At 55.9% G+C, this 26326-nt stretch overlaps 2 protein-coding genes across 4 annotated transcripts; one reads left to right on the top strand and one right to left on the bottom strand.

Moving 5' to 3' along the window:
- Positions 1-1810: 1810 nt before the first annotated feature.
- On the top strand, positions 1811-6462 carry PTGIR (prostaglandin I2 receptor). Its single transcript, XM_054466297.2, has 3 exons — positions 1811-1929; positions 2693-3472; positions 5260-6462. The coding sequence occupies exons 2-3, from the start codon at positions 2705-2707 to the stop codon at positions 5650-5652; spliced, it is 1161 nt and encodes a 386-aa protein (XP_054322272.1). The 5' UTR covers positions 1811-1929; positions 2693-2704; the 3' UTR covers positions 5653-6462.
- Positions 6463-16501: 10039 nt separating this feature from the next.
- CALM3 (calmodulin 3) lies at positions 16502-26051 on the bottom strand. 3 transcript variants are annotated; one of them, XM_054466294.1, is made up of 6 exons: positions 25862-26051; positions 21446-21476; positions 18965-19108; positions 18697-18803; positions 18306-18441; positions 16502-18162 (listed from the first exon to the last, which is right to left on the bottom strand). In XM_054466294.1, the coding sequence occupies exons 1-6, from the start codon at positions 25862-25864 to the stop codon at positions 18134-18136; spliced, it is 450 nt and encodes a 149-aa protein (XP_054322269.1). In that variant the 5' UTR covers positions 25865-26051; the 3' UTR covers positions 16502-18133. The 3 variants fall into 3 exon arrangements, with proteins under 3 accessions (XP_054322269.1, XP_054322270.1, XP_054322271.1); XM_054466295.1 differs by lacking the exons at positions 21446-21476; positions 25862-26051 and adding an exon at positions 21118-21304 and having other exon boundaries at positions 18965-20578; XM_054466296.1 differs by lacking the exons at positions 21446-21476; positions 25862-26051 and adding an exon at positions 21118-21304 and having other exon boundaries at positions 18965-20475.
- Between the last annotated feature and the right edge of the window lie 275 nt (positions 26052-26326).

The raw sequence follows: 26326 nt of genomic DNA, 5'->3' as shown, positions 1-26326 counted from the left end.
CAAAAAGAAAAACAACAACAAAAAAGAAACTGAGGCCTGGAAGGGACGAGGGTTTGACTGTGGTCCCACTGGGCACGGGAGCAGAGGGGACTTCCTGAATGTTAACCGTCCTTGTAACAGGAAGTGAGAGAGAGGGAGTCTCCGGGAACCAGAGGCCCCCCCGATGCCAAAACAAGACGCACGCCTGCCAGGCATCATCCTTCATTAATATGATATAACTTCCTGAGTTCCCTCTGGTCTGTCTGGGGACCACACAGCATGAGGCGGGACAACGTGGCAGGACCTGGAGCTCACATGTACAGGCACCCCCAGAGCAGGGCTGTGGGGTCCCTTAGGGAGCCATGGTGGGGCTGGAACTTGGGCGACCATCCTGCTGGAAGCTGCGGGTGCCAGCTGGGCAAGGGTGATAGGGAGATGGGGGGAAGGGGCAAAGGGGTTGTGGTGACATACCAGGGTATAGAGAAGGCAAGACGGCAGCTGCCCGCAGTCCAGTCCTTGGGTTGGACACATCACATCCCTCCTGGCCTTGGACAAGAGACATCCGCACAGCCTCTCTCCTTGTTACAAAGACCAATCTGGGATGCGCTGCAGGCCGAGGCTGGCTACCAGGCCCCTGAGGCCCGTGTTACCCCACGCACAGAGGAGGAGGCTGAAGTCTACCAGCTCCCTCTCCTCGCCTGGGACCATCTCGCAGCAAGAAAAAAGGTGGTCAGATGGAAACAGGAAGCCAAGTCGAATGGATCTGTGACCGTCCCCCTGAGAAACAGTGGGGCTCAGAGAGGGTCTCTGAGGTTTTTATCTGGCCCTTTTGGGCTGGGAGGCTGCCTGGGAAGCCACGGACTCCGTGGGAAGGGAGACCTGTGAACGCTGTGTGGGCAGCAGGAACGTGTGGGTCTGTCACACTGGCCCGAGGCTGCAGCGGCGGTGGCTTGGCTGTGTTTGGGGAGGGTGGGGGACACATGGCAGCGATGTTAGAGCTGTGGACAGCTTCCTGTGATCAAAATATGATTCCTGAAAGTCAAGGTCACTAGAGCTTGGCCTGGGGCCTAGGGGTGCTGTGCGAGAAGTCGGACGGTAGCCCAGTGCTACCTTTCCAATGATGGGCCGTGGAAGTCTCCCAAGCCTGTCCCTGACAACTGCACACCAAATACACCCCTTCATGCTTCCTTCTCTGGTCTCTGCAGGGTGAGCTGGGTGCCCAGGGACAGGCTTGAGGGACTGGCATGTCTTTCTCTGGCCAAGCCTCCTTCCTCAGCTTTCTGGAAGGAGTGAATTGTGTCCAGGGACCAGAACTCTCAGTGGTGTCTGGAAAACACTACATCAGAGAGGAATTTCCTGGTCATTTCTCAATCCCTGGGCAATGTCCTCAGCCCCGGGGCCTGGAGCCCAGAATAGATCCCAGAGGCCACCCTGAGACAGCCCAGGCCAAGACCACCCCATTGAAGCCTGGTCAACTGTGCCCTTCAGGTCCCTCCTAGAGGCCCCTTACTACCCCAGGAGGCTCCAAGACTAAGTGATGGTGACTCAGGAATTCCCCACCCAGGCCAGAGAGGGAGACACTGGGGGAGGGAGGAGACCTATGTGTGGGGAGGTGGCAGGTGGCTCAGTGATGGGAACCAAGAGAGGATGTGGGGAGGAGAGTGGAGGCAGCGATGGGAGATGGATGTCCTGGATTGGGCGGGTGGACGGGGAGTGGGGAGTGTGCCAGGGGGGCCTCTGGAGAACAGTGAGGGAGGGCGGGGCAGAGAGAGGAAATGAAAAAGCTGGGGTGAGCAGGCAAGCTGAGGAGGGTGGGAGGGAGGGAGGGACGGAGGGAGGAGGGAAGGAGAAGCTGACACACAGACCGACACAGGCAGCGAGAGACACACAGAGCAAAGCAAGTGAAGGCACAGACGCGCGGGACAGGAGAGCCTGGGCGAGACTGGAGAGGTGCGGTGAGGGGCTGGGGAAGCAGCAACACACAGCAGGAGCAGGTGGAGGGGGTGGGGTTAGAGGAAGAAAGGTACGGGGAGGACAAGGACAAGGGAGGGGACAGAGACAGGAGATATCAGCAAGAGACCGAGAGACGGGGAGGGAAAGAACTGGCAATGCCCGGATGTTCTCTGTCTCTTTAATGGCAGAAACACAGCTAGAGAAGGAAAGAAATAGGAGGTGGGGGGGGCGGGTGGGTGTCAGGCATGGTGGCTCACACCTGTAATCTCAGCACTTTGGGAAGCCAAGGTGGATGGATCACCTGAGGTCAGGAGTTCGAGACCAGCTTGACCAACATGGTGGAACCCCGTCTCTACTAAATATACAAAAATTAGCTGGGCGTGGTAGTGGACGCCTATAATCTCATCTACTCCAGAGGCTGGGGCAGGAAAATCGCTCGAACCCAGCTGGAACCCAGGAGGTGGAGGTTGCAGTGAGCCGAGATCATGCCATTGCACTCCATCCTGGACAACAGAGTGAGACTCTGTCTCAAAAGAAAAGAAAGAGAGAAAGAGAAATAGGAAGGTGGGGAGAGACAGAGAGAGAGAGATACTGGAGAAGCCAGAGGGGAGAGGACTGCATACCCGCATACACAGGAGAACTGGGGGTTGGCTGGGAGGCCCCAGCTGCCACAAGGACTGGCCAGCAGGGACATCTGAGTGGGCTGGGTGGTGGGGGTAGCCCTGGCTCCCTCTGACCCCCCACCTTGGGAACCCTCCAGCCTAGACCTGGGATGGCGGATTCGTGCAGGAACCTCACCTACGTGCGGGGCTCGGTGGGGCCGGCCACCAGCACCCTGATGTTCGTGGCCGGCGTGGTGGGCAACGGGCTGGCCCTGGGCATCCTGAGCGCGCGGCGACCGGCACGTCCCTCGGCCTTCGCGGTGCTGGTCACCGGGCTGGCGGCCACCGACCTGCTGGGCACCAGCTTCCTGAGCCCGGCCGTGTTCGTGGCCTATGCGCGCAACAGCTCCCTGCTGGGCCTGGCCCGAGGCGGCCCCGCGCTGTGCGATGCCTTCGCCTTCGCCATGACCTTCTTCGGCCTGGCGTCCATGCTCATCCTCTTCGCCATGGCCGTGGAGCGCTGCCTGGCGCTGAGCCACCCCTACCTCTACGCGCAGCTGGATGGGCCCCGCTGCGCCCGCCTGGCCCTGCCAGCCATCTACGCCTTCTGCGTCCTCTTCTGCGCGCTGCCCCTGCTGGGCCTGGGCCAACACCAGCAGTACTGCCCCGGCAGCTGGTGCTTCCTCCGCATGCGCTGGGCCCAGCCGGGCGGCGCTGCCTTCTCTCTGGCCTACGCTGGCCTGGTGGCCCTGCTGGTGGCTGCCATCTTCCTGTGCAACGGCTCGGTCACCCTCAGCCTCTGCCGCATGTACCGCCAGCAGAAGCGCCACCAGGGCTCTCTGGGTCCACGCCCGCGCACCGGAGAGGACGAGGTGGACCACCTGATCCTGCTGGCCCTCATGACGGGGGTCATGGCCGTGTGCTCCCTGCCTCTCACGGTGAGTCCCTTCCGGAGCTGGGGGGAGTGGGGAGAGGAGGAGGGCAGCTCTGTGGGTTGTGCCCATGTCACAGATGGGGAAACTGAGGCTCAAAAGAGGTCAGACATCGTGGGCATGGTGGCTGACGCCTGTAATCCCAGCATGTAGAAAGACCGAGGCAGGACCAGATGTGATGGCTCACACCTGTAATCCCAGCACTTTGGGAGGCCGAGGCAGGCGGATCACTTGAGGTCGGGAGTTCGAGACCAGTCTGGCCAACATGATGAAACCTTGTCTCTACTAAAAATACAACAAATAAATAAACAAAAAGTAGCTGGACGTACTGGCACATGCCTGAAGTCCCAGCTACTTTGGAGGCTGAGGCAGGAGAATCTCTTGAACCCGGGAGGCGGAGGTTGCAGTGAGCTGAGATCGCGCCACTGCACTACAGCCTGGGTGACAGAGTGAGACTCCGTCTCAAAAAAAAAAAAAAAGAAAAGAAAAAAAGGAAAAGAAAGGTGAGGCGGGAGGATCACTTGAGCCCAGAGGTTTGAGACCAGCCTGGGCAACATGGTGAAACCCCATCTCTATGAAACATAAAAATTAGCCCGGCATGATGGCCTGTGCCTGTGGTCTCAGCTACTTGTGAGGCTGAAGTGGGAGGATTGCTCCGGCCTGGGAGGTTGAGGCTGCAGTGAGCTGTGATTACACCACTGCATCCCAGCCTAGCTGACAGAGCAAGACCTTGTCTCAAAACAAAAACAAAGAAAACAAAAACAAATCAGACAGAGGCTTGGTCCTCAGTCAGACAGCTCCTGGCTTTCTGGAGGAGTCTTTCTGCATCTGACTTCTTCTGATACCTTGTCTCCCAGCTTAGGCATCCTGAGCCCCCCATAATGAAATGCATCCCCCATCCTTCCCCACCCCTGTAATGACAAGACCACCACTCATTGACCGCTTCTCTATGCCCGCCCCGTGCTTAGTGGCTTACAGATACTTCCTAAGATAATTTTCAAAATGATCATAGCCACCCATTCCACACTATTTGGCAGGAAACCAAGAGAACATTCTCTCCCGTCCCTGTTTTTACACATGAGGGGCAGTGTCACTCGCCCACAGTCACACAGAGCCAGGTCCTGGTCCTGGGTCCTTCGATTGTAGAGCCTGATCTCCCACCTACCTGGCTGCCCTCTGCCTCAGAGCAGGCCCCACCCTTGCCTCCGCACCTCGGTTTCCTGCAGGGACTCCCGTCCTGCCCCTCCCCAATGGGAGTGGCACAGACCCCGGTACCTACTCAGTGTCTGTGACACCTGGTTGTGCCACCTTCCTTCTGAGCCTCAGTTTCTGTTTCTGTAAAATGCAAGAGGCCAGGCTGGATTGGGGGGTCCTTAAATCTTTTTTGGGGGTTACTCTGACTCAGTTACTCAGTTGCTGTGGACAGATACACACAGGCAGGCACCATCACAGCTCTGCAGCAGTTTCAGGGAGCCCAGCCGGGTGGCGCCGCCTTCTTGCAGGGACGTTATACTCAAAAATCTGTGGAGCTCAAGGGTCCTCCCAGCTTCTAAGGGTGGGGGGACCCACTTACCTCACCCCCATCCCTCTCTCCTTAGGCATCCCTGGCAATTTCCTGGGGCTTTCTTTCCCTGTGTTCCCCAGATACATTTGTTACTTAGTTTTTATCTTATCTCCTTCCCCTCTGACATGTCACCCCTACCTCATCCCTGGTAAGCAAGTGGGAGGAGGGAGCCAGGGTGGGGAGGCTGAGGACTCCTGGGTGCTCCTTGACGCCCTCACCCTGCCCTCAGATCCGCTGCTTCACCCAGGCCGTCGCCCCTGACAGCAGCAGTGAGATGGGGGACCTCCTTGCCTTCCGCTTCTACGCCTTCAACCCCATCCTGGACCCCTGGGTCTTCATCCTTTTCCGCAAGGCTGTCTTCCAGCGACTCAAGCTCTGGGTCTGCTGCCTGTGCCTCGGGCCGGCCCACGGCGACTCGCAGACACCCCTTTCCCAGCTCGCCTCAGGGAGAAGGGACCCAAGGGCCCCCTCTGCTCCTGTGGGAAAAGAGGGGAGCTGGGTGCCTTTGTCGGCTTGGGGCGAGGGGCAGGTGGCGCCCTTGCCTCTCACACAGCAGTCCAGAGGCAGCGCCGTGGGAACGTCGTCCAAAGCAGAAGCCAGCGTCGCCTGCTCTCTCTGCTGACATTTGGAGCTGACCCTGTGATCTCTGCCCTGTCTTCGGGTGACGGGAGCCAGAAAATCAGGGACATGGCTGATGGCTGCGGATGCTGGAACCTTGGCCCCCAAACTCTGGGGCCGATCGGCTGCTGTTTCTCCTGCAGCAGGGCGGTCGCTGCTGGCTCTGGGAAGAGAGTGAGGGACAGAGGAAACGTTTATCCTGGAGCGCAGAAAGAATGGTTCTCTCAAAATAACCAGTGGCCTGGCCGACCTGCTCTGGCCCTGGATTCCCCATCCATCTCACTGTCTAAATATTTAGAAGGCGGAGAAGTTCCCAGCGGCTTCTGTACACTCAGGTCTGCTCTGGTCTGGGTGCTGGCTCCAATCTGCGTCCACTTAGGGGGCCCAGCTGCCCACCCCAAGTCCCCAGGGGATGGCCCTCCCCTCTACCAAGCCACTCCAGAGCCAGCCCCTCTCTGCTCCACAAAAACCAGGGTTATTATAAAAGCTCCCTGCCTTCCCTTGCCACTGGTCCCCCATCAGGCTTGGGAGCCCTGGCATCCCAAAGGGGCAATGGGAGGAAGGGGAGGCTGCTGCATCGTGGGTGACAACGCAGGACATGTGCTTGGTACAAAAAGGGCCTGAGATATTCCATCTAGCTTGACTGGCTGCGAGATGAGAACTGGGGGGGTGCAGGTGGCGGGGAGACAGATGGAGAAGCTGGCAGATGAAGGGTGGGGGCTGCGGATCCCAGGGACTGCCCCAGAACACAAACCTAAGTCCTGTGCCTGTCCCCAAGGTCCTGAATAAATAAAAGCCTCCTTGAAGAGCCTGACCTCATGTTATGTGTCCTTAGAGCCCTCACCAAGATTTCATTCATTCATTCATTCCACAGATACTTGGCTGGGCACCATAGCACATGCCTGTAATCCCAGCACTTTGGGAGGTTCAAGTGGGAGGATCACTTGTGCCCAGGAGTTTGAGACCAGCCCGGGCAATATATCGATAACTTGTCTCTACAAAAAAATTTTAAAAATTAGCTGGGCGTGGTGGTGCACACCTGTAGTCCTATCTCCTAGGAAGGTTGAGACAAGAGGATCACCTGAGCATGGGAGGTTGAGGCTGCAGTGAGCTGAGATCGTGCCACTGGGTGACGGAGTGACACTGTCTCAAAAACAAAACCCAAAAAACCCTCAACCTTTCACTGAAATTCAGCAGTGCTGATTGCCTGGTGTTAAGGACACAGACAAGCCTCTGCTCCACCCTGGGCCCTGCCGGGGTGATTTCCAGCCTGCCATCCCCACCGGCTTCTCGTGACCACTCCCTGCCTCAGAGAGGCCCAGGATGGAGGGTGCTCAGGAGTGAGCTGATGAGCGTGGAAGGAAGTGAGTAGGCGTTTATGGTAGGGGAGGGTGAGTGGGAACTCCCCCCACCCAGCCCCACTACACTGCCAGTCCCAGTTCCCCTTTCCTACTCTCCCCCTCTGTTAAAACAAAAAATCCACGCTTGGGGAGAGGCGCGGTACATGAGGCCTGAGCGCTCCCATGAGGACAACAGCAGCCAACTCCTCGAGGGGTAGGCAGCGCTTCCTCCCACTCCATCCACAGGGCAACCTATTATAAATCCTTTCTTTCTTTCTTTCTTTATTGAGACGGAATCTCGCTCTGTCGCCCAGGCTGGAGTGCAATAGCACCATCTTGGCTCGCTGCAAACTCCGCCTCCCGGGTTCAAGTGATTCCCCTGCCTCAGCCTCCCGAGTAGCTGGGATTACAGGCGTGCACCACCACCTCTGGCTAATTTTTTTTGTATTTTTAGTAGAGACGGGGTTTTGTCACGTTGGCCAGGCTGGTCTTGAACTCCTGACCTCAAGTGATCCTCCCGCCTCAGCCTCCCAAAATGCTTGGATTACAGGCGGGAGCCTCTGAGCCCAGCAATAAGTCCTTTCTACAGACGATGGAGTCCAGGTATGATAATCCACCTGTCCCGGCTCACACAGCGAGTGGGTGTGGGCGTGGAGCAGGCCCCTCTATCCACTCCGGGACACCTTGGTTTCCTTTTGATCATAATCTAGCACTTAGCTTACATGGCGGCTTTGGGGATTAAGCAATTCCCTCTGAAAAGCAAGTTAGCTCAGGGCTTGGAATAGAGCCCGTAAGAAATGTCACTATGATTGCCATTGCTGTAGCTGTTGCTATTGTTATTTGGACAGATACAATTTAAAAGCAAAGCACCTCCCGGCTCTGGCTCGGGTGTTTTGACTTTTCCCCCCCACCAGGTAACCATGTTTCAAATCACAATAAAGCAGAACAAGGAGTGTCTGGGAGAGTTAAAAACAGGTCAAGGTCACCCATGAATGAGCTTGGGGTTCCCCTTTGGGGTGATGAAAATCTTCTGGAACTGGATAGTAGTGAGGGCTGCTCAACAGTGTGAATGCACTGAATGCCACTGAATTGTAACTTTGAATGGTTAAAATAGCAACTTTTATGTTATGTGTATCTTACTGCGATTAAAAAATAAATTAAAAAAATAAAGTAAGTAGGCAGGGCGAGGTGATTCCCATCTGTAATCCCTGCATTTTGGGAGGCTGAGGTGGGAGGATCCCCTGAGCCCAGGAGTTCAAGACCAGCCTGGGCAACATATCAAGACCCCGTTTCTACAAATAATAATAAAAAAAATTAGCTGGGTGCTGGCCTGTCGTGGTGGCTAACACCTGTAATCCCAACACTTTGGGAGGCCGAGGCAGGAGGATCACTTGAGGTCAGGAGTTTGAGACCAGCCTGGCCAACATGGTGAAACCCCATCTCTACTAAAAATACAAAAATTAGCCAGGTGTGGTGGCACACACATGTAGTCCCAGCTACTCGGGCGGCTGAGGCACGAGAATTGCTTGAACCTGGGAGGCGGAGGTTGCAGTGAGCCGAGATGTTTACTCCAGTCTGGGTGACAGAGCAAGACTCTGCCTCAAAGGAAAAAAAAAAAAAAAAGCCACTTGTTAAAAGCAAAAGCACAACAGGTTGACAAACATCAGATTGGGACCTGCCTTTGTCACCAAGCCTGGCCAAACCTTGGCCAACCCTCCTGTCCCCAACAGAGGATGGTGAGGAAGGGATGGGGAGTTCTGGAGAAGGGCATTGAAGGCTCACCTCCTCTCTCTGTGTCACCCCAGAAGGTGGGTCAGTTCTGCCCGTCTGACCTCTGAGGGCTCACTATGTACCAGGTAGAGCTGAGCATTGGAACCACAGCATCCTTGCCTGCGGTGGGTGCTGCTCTCATTTCCATTTTTCAGATGAGGATTAAGGGGAAGTGAGGATGCAACATAGAAGCTGGGGTTCTGTGGGCTCTTACCACCCCCCAAGGCCTGACATCTCACTGTTTACTGCAGACCCCCTCCCCTCACCCCACCTCTGACCTGGGTGTCTACACTGTCTAACAGGCAGAAGTTTTCAGACAATGCCCCCCATCCACCCTTTGCCCCTCAGGGGTGATTTGGAAACTCCTCCTAGCTGGGATCCTGGTCCCTGACTGCCCAAGTTCATCCTCTCTGCCAGCTGCCCGGGTCCTGTCCAGAGAGCTCTATCTGGCAGTCACTGCCAGCCTTGGAAAGCTCCCAGGGCTCAGGCGCCACCTGGAGGCTCCTGGCCAGCCCCCGCGCTCCCACTCCCCGGCAGGCCTTGGCTGAGGCCGCATCAGAGGGCTGCGGTTTCCCCAAAGAGGCCGTGACATTTTGGGCCCCCACATCTTTGCTTATTGAGCTCACTCTTCCTGGAACTGTTTTTTCCCTTTTCCATCTGTCAAAAACACCCTTGCCCTTCAAATTCTTTCTTACATTTTTCCTCCTTGAAGACGCAACCACTCCTCCCTCGACGGGCCCTCAGCACTTTTTCGGCTGCACGATGGCACTGGCTGCAGCCTGCCATGGCAAGGACGTGTGTCTGCTCACCCGCTCCACAGGGTCTTGTTGAGGGACTACTGTATGTCAGGGCTTGTCCCTGTGATGCTGGTGACATGGCAGTGATAGAGATAGACCTGGCCCTGCCCTCTCGTAGCTCAGTTCGGGGGGAGACAGCCCTGTCCTCAGAATGGGCCTGAAGCAGGGTGGAAGGGTGTCTAGGCAGGAGGGCTTCTGGGAGGAGGGGATGGCTGAGCGGGGACCTGAGGTTTAGAAGAAAGGGAACCAAGTTAAGAGAAGGGTTTCTGGCCAGGTGCGGTGGCTCACGCCTGTAATCCCAGCACTTTGGGAGGCTGATGCAGGCGGATCACAAGGTCAGGAGTTTGAGACCAACCTGGCCAATATGGTGAAATCCCATCTCTACTAAAAATACAAAAATTAGCTGGGCGTGGTGGCAGGCACCTGGATTCCCAGCTACTTGGGAGGCTGAGGCAGGAGAATCGCTTGAACCCGGGAGGCAGAGGTTGCAGTGAGCCGAGATCATGCCACTGCACTCCAGCCTGGGCGACAGAGCGAGACTTCATCTGAAAAAAAAAAAAAAAAAAAAAGCGTTTCTGTCGTGCTTACACCTCCAACTTGGGGCATCTAATGCCTCCCTTCTTCAGCCTCCTTTATATTCATTAACTCAACATACATTCCCTTGAGTTGCTCTGGTCTGGACCCAAGGCTGCCTCGTGCCCACTGGGAATATAGTGGTGACTGACATAGCCTTGGCCCTACCTCGTTCACGATCCACTTGGGTGATTGAATAATCACATAAAAATGTGTTACAAAGGCCGGACGCAGTGGCTCACACCTGTAATCCCAGCAGTTTGAGAGGCCGAGGCAGGTGGATCGCTTGAGCCCAGGAGTTCAAGAGCAGCCTGGGTGATATGGTGAAACCTCTTCACTACAGAAAATAGACAATTTAGCTGGGCGTGGTGGTCTGTGCCTATAGTCCCAGCGACTTGGGAGGTGGAGTTGGGAGGATTGCTTGGGTCCGGGAGGTTGATGCTACAGTGAGCCAAGATCACGCCACTGCACTCCAGCCTGGGCGACAGAGCGAGACTCTGTCTAAAAAAACATGTTTTGGCTGGGTGCGGTGGCTCACTCCTGTAATCCCAGCACTTTGGGAGGCCTAGGCGGGCGGATCACGAGGTCAGGAGATCGAGACCATCCTGGCTAACATGGTGAAACCCTGTCTCTACTAAAAATACAAAAAAATTAGCTGGGCGTGGTGGTGGGCACCCGTAGTCCCAGCTACTTGGGAGGCTGAGGCAGGAGAATGGCGTGAACTGGGGAGGTGGAGGTTGCAGTGAGCCAAGATCACGCCACTACACTCCAGCCTGGGTGACAGAGTGAGACTCCGTCTCAAAAAAAAAAAATGTTTTATAATAAGCAGCTAAGATACAAAATCACAAGCTGTACTAAGAGGGCACAGTGCAAGGATCTGTGAAAATATAGACAGTCATCCCTCGGTATCCTAGAGGGATTGGTTTCAGGACCCTCCTGGGATACCAAAATCTGTGGATGCTCAAGTTCCTTATATACAATGGTGTCATATTTGCATATAACCTACATACATCCTCCTTTATACCTTAACTCATCTCTAGATTACCTATAACACCTAATTCAATGCAAATGCTATGTAAATAATTATACTGTATTGTTTTAAAATTTGTATATTTTATTGTGTTTTTTTGGTTTTGTTTTTTGAGACGGAGTCTTGCTATGTCACCCAAGTGTGCAGTGGCGCAATCTTGGCTCACTGCAACCTCCACCTCCCGGGTTCAAGCAATTCTTGGGCCTCAGCCTCTCAACTAGCTGTGATTACAGGAGCCCACCACCACACCTGGCTAATTTTTTTTGGGGGGGTGGGGCAGATAGGGTCTCACTGTTGCCCAGACTGGAGTGCAGTGGCTCGATCTCAGCTCGCTCCAACCTCTGCCCCCTGGGTTCAAGCGATTCTCCTGCCTCAGCCTCCTGAGTAGCTGGGACTACAGGTGCGCACCACTACCGCCTGGCTAATTTTTGTATTTTTAGTAGAGATGGGGTTTCATTATGTTGCCCAGGCTGGTCTCGAACTCCTGACCTCAAACAATCTACCTGCCTTGGCCTCCCAAAGTGCTGGGATTAGAAGCGTGAGCCACCACTCCCAGCTTACCTGGCTAATTTTTGTATTTTTAGTAGAGATGGGGTTTCACCATGTTGGCCAGGCTGGTCTCAAACTCCTGACCTCAGGTAATCCATCTACCTCAGCCTCCCAAAGTGCTGGGATTATAGGCTTGAGCCACCGCACCCTGTGTGTTTTGAATATTTTTGATCTGCGGTTGGCTCAAACCAGCAGACACAGAGGCTGACTGCTCTAGGCGTCTGCCCTAGTGTGGGGTGGGGCTCAGGAAGTGATGTGCTGGGAACGGGGGACTCAAGGGGACTTGATTCATTTTACGATTTCTTTCTTTTTATTCATTCCCATCTCCCTAGTACCCGGCCTGACCCACAAATGGGACTTAAACACCGACGCACACACACTTATGCCGTGGGCTGGGCCTGGGAGTTGCAGCTCTTCAGGGTCTTCCGTGGTCATTGCCCCACCTGCTGGCCACACTGGGAGTGACACGCAGGAGTGGCCCCAGAGCCACCCTCTGGGAAATGAGGGGATCCTTGGGAGCCCTCAGGCGGCCCTGGTTGGGCATCCCTGGTATGTCCCCTTCTCTAGTCACTTTCTCAGGACAGGTTTTGAGCTGGTCTAGTAGACCTGCGAGGCTGAACTGGAAATGACTCCCGGTCCAGGCATTTCTCTTCTTTGGGCTGGAGCCGGCTCCCCTCAGCGCTTGCCCAGGGGCCATTAGAAGCTGAGTGCGGTCTATTGGTCTTTGATTAATAAAAAATGGGAAGGGAAGTCATGATTATTTAATAACGTAGCCTGTCTGGGAGTAAAAGTCTTTCAAAACATAGGGCCCAAGGGGGAAACTACTGATAGGCCGCTGAGAAGCATGGGTACCGGGATGCGGTGGGAGAAGGCGTGGGCGTTGGGATCCGAGTGCGCTGGGCTTGGAGACCCGGCTCAGCTGCTTCCAGGAAGTGTGGTGTGATGCAAGAGGCTTCACCCGCCCGGCCTCCACTCCTCTACTGCCAGATTTCTCTAGTGACTCCTGCCGGCATGCCTGCGCAGGGTCCGCACACCTGGAGCGGGTTTTGCGTTTTAGTATGAGTCCTTCCAGCCTGGGTATGAACTAAGTGAAATGATGTCTACAAAGTTTGGCACGGCCGGGCGCGGTGGCTCACGCCTGTAATCCTAGTACTTTGAGAGGCTGAGGCTGGCGGATTGCCTGAGCTCAGGAGTTTGAGACCGGCCTGGGCAACACGGTGAAACCCCGTCTCTACTAAAATACAAAAGAAATTAGTGGGGCGTGGCGCCTGTGATCCCAGCTATTCAGGAGGCTGAAGCAGGAGAATTGCTTGAATCTGGGAGACGGAAGTTGCAGTGAGCCGAGATGGCGCCACTGCATTCCAGCCTAGGCTGGGGGGGATGGGGGGGGCCGTGGGAGGGTAGGGGGAGGTGAAAAGAGAGAGAGAGTTTGGCATCCCAGCACTTTGGGAGGTTGAGGCAGGCGGAGGTCATTTCAGGTCAGGAATTAGAGACCAGCCTGGCCAACATGGTGAAGCCCCGTTTCTACCAAAATACAAAAATTAGCTGGGTGTGGTGGCAGGCGCCTGTAATCCCAGCTACTAGGCAGGCTGAGGCAGGAGAATCGCTTGAACCTGGGAAGCGGAGGTTGCAGTGAGCTGAGATTGTGCCATTGCACTACAGTCTGGGCAACAAGAGCCAAACTCCATTTCAAAAAGTAAAATAAAATAAAAAATAAAAATACAGGCTGGGCACGGTGGCTCACGCCTATAATCTCAGCACTTTGGGAGGCTGAGGCAGGCAGATCACGAGGTCAGGAGTTCAAGACCAGCCGGGCCAACATAGTGAAACCCCGTCTCTACTAAAAATACAAAAAATTAGCCAGGTGTTGTGGTGGGCGCCTGTAATCCCAGCTGCTCAGGAGGCTGAGGCAGGAGAGTCAGTTGAACCTGGGAGACAGAGGTTGCAGTGAGCTGAGATCTCGCCATTGCATTCCAGCCCGGGCAACAGTGTGAGACTCCATCTCAAAATAAATAAATAAATAAATAATTTTTTAAAATTAAAAATACAAAAATTAGCCCAGCGTGGTGGGGGGAACCTGTAATCCCAGCTACTGGGTAGTCTGATGCAGAAGAATCGCTTGAACCTGGGAGGTGAAGTTTGCAGTGAGCTGAGATCGCAGCACTGCACTCCAGCCTGGGCAACACAGTGAGACTCCATCTCAAAAACAAAAAACAAAAAACAAAAAAGCTAGGCGTGGTGGCTCACACCTGTAATCCCAGAGCTTTGGGAGGCAGAGGTGGGTGGATCACCTGAGGTCAGGAGTTCCAGACCAGCCTGGCCAACGTGGTGAAAACCTGTCTCTACAAAAATACAAAAATTAGCCAGGCGTGGTGGCAGACACCTGTAATCCCAGCTACTCGGGAGGCTGAGGCAGGAGAATCACTTGAACCTGGGAGGCAGAGGTTGCAGTGAACCGAGATCATGCCATTGCACTCCAGCCTGGGAGACAAGAGTGAGACTCCATCTCAAAAAAAAAAAAAAAAAAAAAAAGTTTGGCACAACCCAAGTTGGTGGATATTTGTATCGTCTTCCTTTACAGATTATTATCATTTGCCATTTTGCAGACTTGTAAATGGAGGCCGAGGGAAGTTAAATCGCTGCTCCAAGGTTATTAAAGTGGCAGAGGTGGCCCCTTGGGACTTAGTGAGCACAAAGACTCACTCTTTCGAGTGAGTCTCAACCTGGGATTTGAGCCCAATCCTATGGGAAACCACAGCCCATCTTTGACTCAACTACTAGACCAGAATTTTCCTTAGGTACCCTTACTGCTAAGGGGGCAGCTCCCATTTCAGACCCCACCACTGGGACACCAGCCTCAGCCTGGCCTCCCCACTGGCTCTGGCTCTGGCTCTGGCCTGCCTGAAGTCTATCTGTCTTTAAACTACCATTTACCCTAAAGCCCAGCTGCTGGGTGCTTGGACTCCTCAGGGTCAGATCTGGTTCAGATTCCGGCTGTGTCACTTCCTACTTCATAACCTTGCAGTAGTGACTTCACTTCTCTGGGCCTCAGTTTCCTGGTCAGCAAAATGGGAACTAATGGCATCCAGCACAAATGGTTGCTTTAAGGCTCCGATGAGCTCATGGATGCAGAACTTCAAAGGCAGCCCGTGAAGCAGGAAGCACCCAGCCAATGGCGGCAGGTGCTCACCGAACACTTCCTGAGCACTGCACACCCCCCTCCTTCCTGTAGCCTCATCCAATCCTCAGCTCAGCTTAGGAGGCAGGTACCATTATACCCCCCATTTTGTGGACAGGGTCATTGAGGTCCAGAAACTCTAAGGCACCTGCCCAAGGCCACAAGGCAGGTTAAGTGCTGGAACTAGAATGCTAAGGCAGGTGCTTTTGCTCATATCCCGGGTTATCCACTACACTTTACCATCTTTACTGCACCACCAAATGCCAAGCCACAACCAGGTGGCAGGAAAAGGGGGCCCAGAAGCTGGGGCTCTGGAAAATGGCCTGCCACTCCCAATGTCTCCACCCTCGCCACTGGTTCCGGTGACTGGGATGCACCAGGAAAACCCAGCCGAGGCCTGATCTCTCTGCCACAAGGAAGGGCCTGCAGTTGGGCCAGGCTTCCCCTGCCCTCTGAGGCCAAGTGCAGATGAGTGGAAGGACCTCTTTTTATTCCACTGACTTCTGTCTCTGCTCCACCCTTGCCCAGCTCCTGTGGTTGTGTAAGAAACTCAGAAGTTAAAGACAATGCTTATTAACCTCTCATTCCCCGTTCCCCAGAGGGAGAATGAGAAAAGCCCTTGAGGATTCTGACCCATCCCTCCACTATAGCCCCACTGGAATGGGAGGGTCTTGCTTTGTTGCCCAGGCTGGTCTCAAACTCTTGGCATCAAGCAATCCTCCTGCCTCAGCCTCCCAAAGTAGGATTACAGGCATGTGCCACCGGGCGCTGTTGAGGCGGCTTCTTCCTCACATCCCCACTTGCCACGAGGAAGTTGAGCTTTCTGTGGTTTGTAATTTGGCTGTGACCGCATAGCGGTTTGTACTCTGCCTTGTGTGGTTTGCAATTGTTTTGGGCTTTTTGTTTCAGATCTTCAAACCAACACTGAGTCAGTCCCATGCCCTCCCTGTGAGCTCAGGACCATGCCTTTCTCACCACTGTAGATCCAAACTTGGCATGTTTTGGCTGCCTGTGAGACTAAAGCAGTGAATGCCACCCCTCTCCCCAAAGCATCAAGAGGCTCACCCACTGCAGGGCCTGCCCCTGCCTTCCTCTCTTCACCCAGCTGGGCTCCAAGCTGCTCGGGGCTCTCACCCAGCCTCGCTGGATTTCCTTCAGTTCCTTGGTGTCCGGGCTCCTCTTGCCTCAGGGCTTCCATACACATCGTCTCCCCCAACTGGAACGCCCTTCCTTCCCCTGCCCAGCTAGGGAACTGCCTATCTTTCAGGTAGGTCTCAGCTCAGTCCTGCCACCTGACTGGGCTGACCCCTTCCCTGTGTGCTCCCGTGGCATGATGGGCCTGCCTCAGATGGAGACTTCTCAGTCCCCGCCTTTCAGTCCATTTGTGCGACTATCTCTAGGACAGGATCCTGCCCTTGACGACCCTGCGATCTAGCTGGGATCAGAACTGTGGTTCAGAGGCGTCCACTGGGCTGCACTGACCGGACATAGCTTCAGGGCCAGCTTGGAGGAGAGGCTCTTCCACCTCTGGGCCAAAGGAGTCAGTGTGGGGGTTGGTGTGTGTGTGTGTTGGAGGCGGGCAGGCCAGAAACTGAGACAGGAGGGGAGGAGCCAAGTCAGGTAGTCACTGTATTTTATTGGAAAACATTGATATATATTTTTCTTCACAGCTTGAACTGAACACAATATTGCCCGGTTTAAAAAAAAACAAAACCAAAACATTCCGAAAATGTCCACAGCCTCACGCCTACCTGCCCTTACCCTCAGCTCTTGGCTGGGTCTCCCACTATGCCCCGTCCCTCCTTCCCTCAGAGGCTGGGTGCCAGAGGGTGGATGAGAAGAGATTCTCAAAGCTGGGCAGGTCCCAGGAAAAGCCACTTGATCGACCTGGGCAGTGAGGGGAAGCAGGGGGCGGGGGGTGGAGTGGGGAGGTGGTGGGGGGAGCCAGATGAAATGAACAGAAAAGGGGAAAAAACCCAGATGACTGAACTGCCCACATTGACTTACTTGTCCCAGAGGCAAAAGTCAGAAGCAAGGGCACGGATCATGCTCTCCGCTGGGGGAGTATGGGGGCAGGCAGGTGGGTGAGGGGAGAGGCAGGGAAGAGGGCACGGAGCACAGATGTGAGGAAGCAGTGCCAAGTCACCACGGAGAAGCGGGAGGTGCTGGCGGACCAGGACGCAGAGGCTGCTGTAGCTGCCGTCCCCTGGGCAGCTGGCCGACAAGATCGTTTTATTGCAGATGCGTTCTCTTGAGAGCGTGGTGGGGCCCATCTTCCCTCTCCCCACCCTTTAGCTAGCCCAGCATGGTTCTGAACAAAATGAAAGTCTTAAGGGCCACAGAGGGGAAAGAAAAAAAAAAAGAGAACCAGCACATTACAAAGCGACCATCCCCACATCCATTCCTAGGACGGGCCCTCAGGGCGGTGGGTGCATCGTGAGGAAGGAGCGGCATGGGATGTTAGCACCAGGTATTTACAGAACAGCTCGAGAGCGCTTCAGGAACGCGGGCAAGTCCAATTTGCAGAGTGGCCAAATGAGCAGTCCCCACCCAGCCAAACCTCAGAAAGCCAATCAGATGGTTTCAGAACAGCAGCTAGTGGGATGTGAGTGTTGCCCACTGTCAGTCCCCTTCTGTGAGTCGGCCCCCTCGACCCCCTCCTGGGCCACATCCAGTCAACGCCACAATTCCTCAACGCCCCCTCAGTCCTTCTGGAATGCCTCTCTTGGCACCCCTGCCCCAACAGGCTGCTGGGATCTGCACACGGAATCACAGGGCTGGTTGCATGCAACAGCAAAGGGCATGCTCTTCTGCCTGGGGGAGGGCCTCTTGTCCCTCCCAGCAGGTCCCGGGACAGGGCTGGCAGCCACCCCAGCACCCAAAATAAGATGACAAACAAGAGGAAACAAACCAAAATGGAGGAGAGCCACCCGGGCTGGATGAGGGCAGAGGCTCCCCAAGGGGATCTGGGGAGGGCTTCATCTTATGAATGCATCAGGCCTTGGAAGACATGGATGGAAGAGGCGAGGGCAAAAGGAAGAGATGAGGGGCATGGAGAGAGACTCAGGGAAGAAGGAGAAAGAGCAATCATGCAGCTTGGGACAAATCTTTTGTTGCTTTATCAGATTCTCAGTCAATCAATTGGTGTTTGCTAGAACCGGGGTACGCAGGGGAGTGTTGAAGAGAGAGTGCGCGCGCGAGAACAGAGAGATCTAGAGAACGGGCATCGCCAGCTGCCCGGGGGGCCTTCACTTTGCAGTCATCATCTGTACAAACTCTGTGGAGTGAAGCAGAGAGAGAGGAGGTCAGGCAGGCAGGCTGAGTGGCGAGCGGCCCTCCCCAACAAGAGGGATCTGGGGGCTTGTTCCTGAAGCTGCGATTCTCTTCTTGTTCCCGAGATCAAGCCTGGCCTTGACTCACCTTCATAATTGACCTGGCCATCTCCATCGATGTCAGCCTCTCTGATCATCTCATCCACCTCCTCATCGGTCAGCTTCTCCCCCAGGTTCGTCATTACGTGACGCAGCTCTGCGGCGCTGATGTAGCCGTTCCCATCCTGAGGGTTGGGGATAAAGCCTTTCACTGGGCACTTCTCCCGGCGGGGAGAGGCAGTGAGAGGGGTGGCTGTCATCACCATCCCTCAGCAGTGAGCACAGTGAGGGAGGCTGCCTGAGGTGGCAGAGCAGGTTGGCAGTGAGGCTGGCACCGGGACCCGGGCCTCCTGGAAGTGGTAGCTCCGTGGCTCCAGTTCCGCCTGTCTGCCTGAAGGCCGGCGTCAGTCTCATAGCCGCCCCTGGAGAAGGCTGCTTACCTTGTCAAAGACACGGAACGCCTCTCGGATCTCCTCCTCACTGTCTGTGTCCTTCATCTTTCTGGCCATCATGGTCAGGAACTCCGGGAAGTCAATGGTCCCGTTCCCTGGAAGGTGGGGAAAGGATGGAGAATGCTCTTGGCCTGGGCCCTGGAAGATGACCCTGGGCCCTGAGAGACACGGGCTCATCCATCACCCTGAGGGAGGCTCCCTGCAGTCACTCGGGGTGACCAGGAGCGGGGCTGCCCACGCGCTCTGTGGGGCTCACCATCTGCATCCACCTCATTGATCATATCCTGCAGCTCTGCTTCAGTGGGGTTCTGTCCCAGGGATCTCATCACTGTCCCCAACTCCTTGGTGGTGATAGTGCCATCTCCATCCTTGTCAAAGAGGGAGAAGGCCTCCTTGAACTCTGGGGGAAGAAGGGGAAGGAGTCAGAGGTCACAAGGTCCACAGGAGAATCCTTACCTCTGGATGCTGGACGCCTTCCCTGGAGGAAGGCCAAGGGCGTCAGTCCCACCTAAAGAAACTGAGACAGACTTCAAGTCCCACACAACCAGCTCTCTCTCCTCAGTGCTCAGGGCAAAGCCCTTCCAACCTTCATTCGACAGTTATTGAACATCAACACTGTGCCAGGTAAAGCTATTTTTCTGGCCAGCCAGTGAAGACAGTGGGGAAAATGGTCTGACAGCTGTCCTTAGATGATTCTACATTTCTGTTTGGTCCCTGGCTTTGGCTTCTCCCTCAAATGATGAAATGAACCAAAGTCATGGAGTGAATGAGAGCCGAAAGGATTCCTTATCCGAGTGTGTTAGCCAGGGCTGGTTGGCTGGGACGAGAAGGGGAGGCTGCAGAATGCCTCTGGCCGGCCTGAAGAGGAAATGCAGGCATCCACTCCCTTCTGACTGGCAGCCCTGTTCCCTGCCGTGGGTGCTACCAGCTTCCAAAGGAGCTGAGCCACTGCGTGTGGTGAGCGTGGGGGTGGTCGGCAGCAGAACATGGCTGACGGACGGTGCGTGGGGTGGGTGGGGGGATGGAAAGTGAGGGGACGGCTGCCAAGCCAGGAGGATGAGGAGCTAGCAGTGCTGAGTGGGAAGGCCACAGCTGGGGCCGCATCAGGGGCAGGGAGAGGAGCACATGGCTCTTGCCCTCCCACTGGGCCCATTTTGGCACCTGGTGCTCCTCTACCCCCAAGCCCTGAAAACACAGATGTCTGGCAGCCTATTCCCAGAGGGTGTGGGCTGGGGTGAGGCGGTGGACAGTTTGCTAATGGAGACAGGGTGAAAAGCAGACCGTTTATGTTGCACAAGGCCAGAGTTGGGAGATGGGTGGCAGGTGCATTGGGAGGGACACGCACAGCTGGGAAGCTGTGGCCCTGAGCCTCTGGGCCCTGGGGACATGGCAAGAGTCTCCTTGGGGAGGCTGGCACCTCCCTGTGCTGAGGCCTTGTTGTTCTTGGGGAGGGCGGAGAGTGGGTCATGGGGCACCCCGAGCTCATGATCACTAAACCAGGCCATCCTCTGGCTTTCCTCAGGGGTCTCCATAGCCACCCAGGGCCAAAATCTTGAAGCTGCAAAGGTGACTCTGTGATGGGGGTTGGGAGGAGAAAGGAGAGAAGGCAAGTCCGTTCCTGCCTCCTCCCACTGCAGAAGCTGGGCCTTTAGTACTTGTTACACAGCCGGTTGAACCTGACAGCAGAGCTGGGGGCTGGGTAGCTGGTGCGGAGCAGAGGCCCATTCTCTGGATCGCTCCTCTGGTCTACTGTGTGCTGGCCCCTGGCTATGGAGATAAACCAAGAGTTGCTCTCTGTCCTCGGGCAGCTCAGTATGGGCGGGTAGGCAGGCACGGATCCATAATTACACAATAGTTCCTGTAGCTGACCCTTGTGGGGTTTTGGAGGGGTTAGAAAAATGAATTAGATGGGATCCAGGGATTTCTTCTAGCTTGCTGAGAGAGAGATGATTGTTTAGCCAGCAAAAGTTTGCGGAGGACCTACTATGTTCTAGGCAGGCATTAAGGCTATAGCAGGGACCAACAAAACCAAGTCCCAAACTCAATGGAACTCACATCTAGTAACAGGAGATACAACAGGTGAAGACATAAGAAAATAATTTCAGACAGCGAGAAAGGTTATGAAGAAAATAAAGTGATGTGAAGGAGAGTAAAGGAAGGCTGTGTACTTGAGATGGGGGTCAGGGAAGGCCTCCCCGAGGGGACATCTGAGCTAAGGGATGGGAAGGAGCTGCCCATGCAAAGCGCTGGGGTGGCACTTCCGCCAGCAGAACAGGCAGGCACAGGCACATGCGAAAGGAAGTGCAAAGCGCAGGCAAGTGCAGAGGTGGGAGTGACGAGCCAGCTCCTGGGCGGCTCCTAAAGTGGGACAGGAGCTCTGTAGGCCCCATAGGGAGGCAGGGAGCTCACCTTCTAAGCCAACCTGGCTGAAGCTGGGAGAGAGAGTTGGGTTCGTCCTGCAGCCACTGATATCAAGCCCCTAGATGACCCAGGCCCAGGAGGGGAACACAGCCTTTGGTGTCTGGTAAAGGCCTGTCTCAGGGCCATGGGGCTTGGTGTCATTGGGGCACCGGTGTGCTCTTACACACATTTATCAGCATTCTAGGCACAAGGCATAGTGTTAGGGGACACAAGGGATACACAGGTTCACCCATCAGATGTCACTCCTCGGTGGCTAAGATTTGGCTGGGGATGTGGAGGCTTTCCTGAGCTAAGATGAGGGGGATAGCACACTCACCTGCGATCTGCTCCTCAGTCAGCTGGTCAGCCTGCAAAAGCATGAAGAGGAAAGTCAGTCACCAGGCCAGACAGCACAGCCACATCTTCCTCACTCAGCCCAGGCCCCCAGCCCCAGTGAGGCCAGCTCCACGTGGCATTCCCGCCGGGCCAGGGAGGAGCATGCCAGAGTCAGGGTCTGAGGCAGAGCCAGCGCCTGATGATAAAGTCTGGTGATTCAGAAAGCTGGGTACCAGGGTGGGCTGGACACTCAGGCCTGCTGGACGCACGGCCCGATGAAGCTGCCCAGACCCACGGGCTTCCAATCTCAACTCAGCATGTGGGAGCCACAGAGGCAGGAGAAAAGCCTGCCCCAGCCCCAAATCAGCAGCGCTGGCGAGGCCTGGCACAGGTTTGCATCTCATCAGTGGGAGCCCCAGAGGCCGAGCGAAGGGAGCGATTGCCCTGGAGGCCTCATCAAGAAGCTCTAGAAGGCTCCAAACTGAAGCAGGCCAGTCCTTGGGTAGGGCAGAGGGACGATGTCTGGGGCTATCTCTGCTAGTTTCTGTGTCACCTATTTGGAGGCGGTTGGCTCAGGCAGAGTCGACCCGAGTGGCAAAAATTCTAACTGGCGGCCCGAGTTGCTCAAGCACCTAAAGAACTCCGGTCAGGCTGGAGGCAGGCGCTCCACCCCCTGCACACAGTGAGGGCGCAGGGCCATTCTGTTTTGTTTCTTTTGGGCAGGAGGGACAAACGTCAGGGAGAGGGCTGCAGCGGGCAGCAGCAGAGGACTGAAGTCGGCTTGCACTGCAGTTTTTAACCCTTTCCAGCTTGGGCACTCTGGGGACTGGCCAGTGGGTGGCAGGCAGCCTTTGCTGCATGCGGGGTTTGGGGGTGGGGAGGAGATGCGGGGACTGGCTTCTCCTGCACTGGTGTGCTGGGCATCAGCCAGGCATAGTGATCCTATGGGGCAGGAGCGGGGCTCGGGCGTTGGGGAGGCTGAATCCCAACATTTAGCTTTAGCAGCCAAAAGACACATTTTCCCTGGTGTTTGTTGACGCTGTTAAGAAGGCACCACCATCCCGACACCACGGTGGGTCTGTTCCCCTTCCTTTCACAATCAGGGAAAGGGGCTCCAAGTCTATAGCATGTTCTAGTCTTGAGTCTGAGAGCCTCAGAAATAGAAGCAGACTATTATGTGAATTTGCAGTATTCTACGGAGAGGTTCCAGAGGCTAGGAACAAACCACCGCCTGCCTCCCCTACCCCCATCCCCGTCCCAAATATTAACAATCACTGATCTAAAAAAGTTAGAAAAAAAAAAAAAAAACCTAAGGGAAGAAGAACTTGCAAGCCCCAAATAGGCAGAATGGGAGGGGTAATCAAAATGATGATCACAGAGGGGAGAGGGCTTAGGGAGGGGGAAAGAGGAAGGTAGAGAAGGAAAACGGCACACATGCACATTCTGGAAAAGTCCAAAGTGTAAAGGGGAGGTGGGGAGGCCAAATGAAGATTCTTCTGCATTGCCCTTAAAAAAGACAGGGTGGTGGGCTTCTAAATGCCAACCTGGCAGCCCCAGGCGCATGAGCCCCTTGCTCCACCTGCCCCCCACCTCCCACCATGGGCACAAAAGCCTGGAGCCATCCCTTAGGTCCTGACACCTGAGGAAGAGGCTTAGGGAAAGTGAGAAGGGAGGATGGGCTTCTGGTTACTGAGACCAGGCAATGCCCGGGGAGGGTCAGGGAAAGAACAGAGAGGAGGGCAGCAGTGTGGGGATGCGGCTGCCATCCCATCTGCTTTTCATTCTTTCCCCTGGCCTAGAATGGAAAAAGCGAGCCAGGTCAGGGCCTTCCCAGCCCACTGCTCCGCCCTGCAAGAAGTCCAGCTCTCCAGACCTTTGGGCAGCACTGTAAGGGGCTGGGGGTGGGGGCGAGGAGGCTGTGACAGGCTGCAGATTGCCCTGAGTGGCTCTGAAGGCCACCGTTTGCCAGTCTCCACCAAAAGAGGGGAAGATGCAGATGAGGCACTGCCATGTTCAGTTCTGTCACAGGGTTGCTGCAAATAGGCGTGGCTCTGCATGGAGGGCCTGTCAGACGCTCTCCCTCCCATGTTGGAGACCCACTTCCCTGCTTGGTCAAGGAAAGGTACAGATCTCAAGCAAGGTTGCTGCCCAGAAAACTGACCGCCTAAGAAGAGATCATTGATCCTTGCTCAAGGTTTCTTTCCTTTCTAGACCTGAAGACTAAACTTTCAACAAAAACTGTTTCCAAAATAACTCAGCTGGTCTCCTGCTCCCTTATCCCTCATCTTAGGCTCCAGCAAGGGGCTGGACAACAAAAAAAAACACGAGGTAGAAGAGGGAAGAAGGTATGATTTCTCCGCCTTGCCCCAGCCCCCAGCCAATGCCAGAGAGCAGTGTTAGATGAGATCAGAAACCAAGGCCAGGGCCCCTCACCCGGGCCAAGGAGGAGCCACAGAGCTCAGGCCAAAGTCCAAGGCCAGTTAACAGTGACTTGTCCCACCTCTACCTTGCTGATTATAAACGGAAAGAGAAACTAGTTGTGGCCAGAGCTCGGGTCCTATTCGGGAGGTAGGGGACCTGCTAGTGCTTCAGGGCCCCTTTAGCCAGGTTCTGCTGGGGGAAAATGGGGTAGTGGCAAGAGGAGCCATCAGGTCTGTGTCAGCAAGTATGAGATCTGATACACAGCAGCGGCTGCCTGTTCTCCCCAGCCTTGCCAGGGAGGATGGCTGCACACGGTTCCCAGGCTCAGCCTGGGGGGGACTGTGGGTGTTGTGGGTGGCAGGGAGTAGGAAAGAACTAGTCTGCTGGTTTTCTCTCAAAGCCCTAACTGTGAATTAACAGACACGCTCAGTGAGGGTCCTGAATGGAACAAGTGGCCCTCAGGCCGATCAAGGGGTCTCCCCAGAGGCACTCTCTGATCAAGCTCTGCAGCCCCCACCCCGAGGGCACGGGAATAGGCATCTGATTGTCACTGACGCCACACTGTACTGCACTGTCATTTGGCACAAGTGAGGAGGTGCAGCATGGTGTGTGGGGCTGGGGATCATGAGAAAACCGGCGCTCCTGCTGGGAAAAGGCAGTGCTCTTGGCCTGAAAAGGGCAGCGACAGAGTGAGGCTTCTAGGCTTGAAAAAGCTGGCTCATTCAAGGCACCCCAAACTTTGATCTCCCATCCCCATTTCATGAGGCTTCAGTGCGCAATAGGGGCCTGAACAGCTCCGCCCACCTGCTCCCACTGCCCCGGTGCCTTCCACCCAGCCGCGTTCTTCCTGGGGAAGGAGGACGGTAGAAAAGCTTCCTCCGGCCTCTGCAGCCCACTCCCAATCCACCCTGAGCTGTCTTTGTCCCGGCCTGTCCCTGGAGACTGGCAGGGTGCTACCCACATCCACCCCCAAACCTAGGCCCACCCTGACTGCCATTCATTTTCTCCTTCCACCTCACCTCCCAACTACCCAAGCCCAAGTCCTCCCCCACCCCTCACCTTGGAAATCCATCTTCTCTTGGACCCAAGCACAACACTCCTACCCCATTAAAAAAATTCTTTCTTTCTAGAGCAACAGTCTTAACCACTAGTAACCTCGGAACCTTTTCTAGCTACTTCCAAATTAACCCCAAGGGTCCCTGTCCCCCGACTACTGGCGAGCCCCACTCTCACCATCCCTTTTCACCACCTCCACGACCCCGATCCTTCGCCGTCCCGGAAGCCTTCAAGAGCATCTTCTAATCTCCGCTGCCACCCACCCCAGGCTCTTCCTCCCATAAGCTTGCACCTCACCCTCCTCCTCCTCTGCAGTGCTGGGCTTTGGAGACCACCCTCCCCCACCCTCGGGAGTCTCATCTGTAGAAGTGACCGCCCATCCCTGACCCTCTCCTTTGCTCCACAGGAGCCCAGGGGTCGCCCTTCCCCGCCCGGGCCCAGCTACCCTCCACCACCCCATCCAAGAGCAGCCCAGCCTCCCTTCGTCCCCCGTTCCCCGCATCCTCTCAGGACCAAACGCCTTCATCAGGGCCTGAATAGCTCCCCTCCCCAGCCCATCTTTCTTATTTCGTCCCCTGGGGTCCAAACACCTCCATCCTGAAACCCAACGCCCCATCCTGGGTCCAAAATCCTTTTGAGGGGTCCCACTGAGGGTCCCGATCCTCCATCCGGGGTTCAAATGTCCCCTTTAGGGGCTCAGATACCCATTTGTGGACTTAAACATCCCATTTGGTGCTAAAGTCGCTTCTGGAAACCTTTGGGGATCCAGACGTCCCGCTCTGGGTTCAACGGCCCCCGACAACGCGGGTAGAAAAGGGTCCCGAGGCTCTTGCCCGGCCCGGACGCCCCCCACTCTGGGCTCCGTCGCCCCCTCAGGGGTCCTGCCCCGTTAAGCCCGCCTCAGAGCCCGCAGCCTCGGCGACCCCCCAGCCTCACTCACCATGGCGAGGCCCGGGGTGTCCGGAGCACGGGGATCAAGGTTCCTCCGGCGGCGGCAGCAGCTGCAGCAGTTCCAGCTCCGCCGCGCGTCCGCGCCTCCACACTCACTGCCCGCAGCGCGCGCCGCCGCCGCCGCCGCCGCCCGCCCCAACGGTCCCTCAACGGCCGCCGCGCGCGCCCCGCCTCGCTCGGCCCCGCCCCACCCGGCCCGCGCGCCGCCGCTCTGCGGCTCCCACGGATCCCTCCGCGTCCCGCTCCACACCGACGGGCCCGCGAATCTCTCGTCCCCACCCTGCACAGGAACTGGGTTTGCCGCCGGGCGCGCGCGCGCCCGCTCCCGCCGCCGGACTACTTTCTCTCGCCGCGCGCTCTGCCTCCCGGGCCCACTTCGCTTTCCTCGGCGGAGGGGTACCGCTCGGCGGTGCGTGACGCGTCTCTCTGTGAGCCGCGTCACTATTGGGCCTGG

This window comes from Pongo pygmaeus, chromosome 20, assembly GCF_028885625.2.
Source record: "Pongo pygmaeus isolate AG05252 chromosome 20, NHGRI_mPonPyg2-v2.0_pri, whole genome shotgun sequence".
Lineage (NCBI taxonomy): Eukaryota > Metazoa > Chordata > Mammalia > Primates > Hominidae > Pongo > Pongo pygmaeus.
Note: the sequence above shows the minus strand (reverse complement) of the source record. Positions and strands in the feature narration are given on the sequence as shown.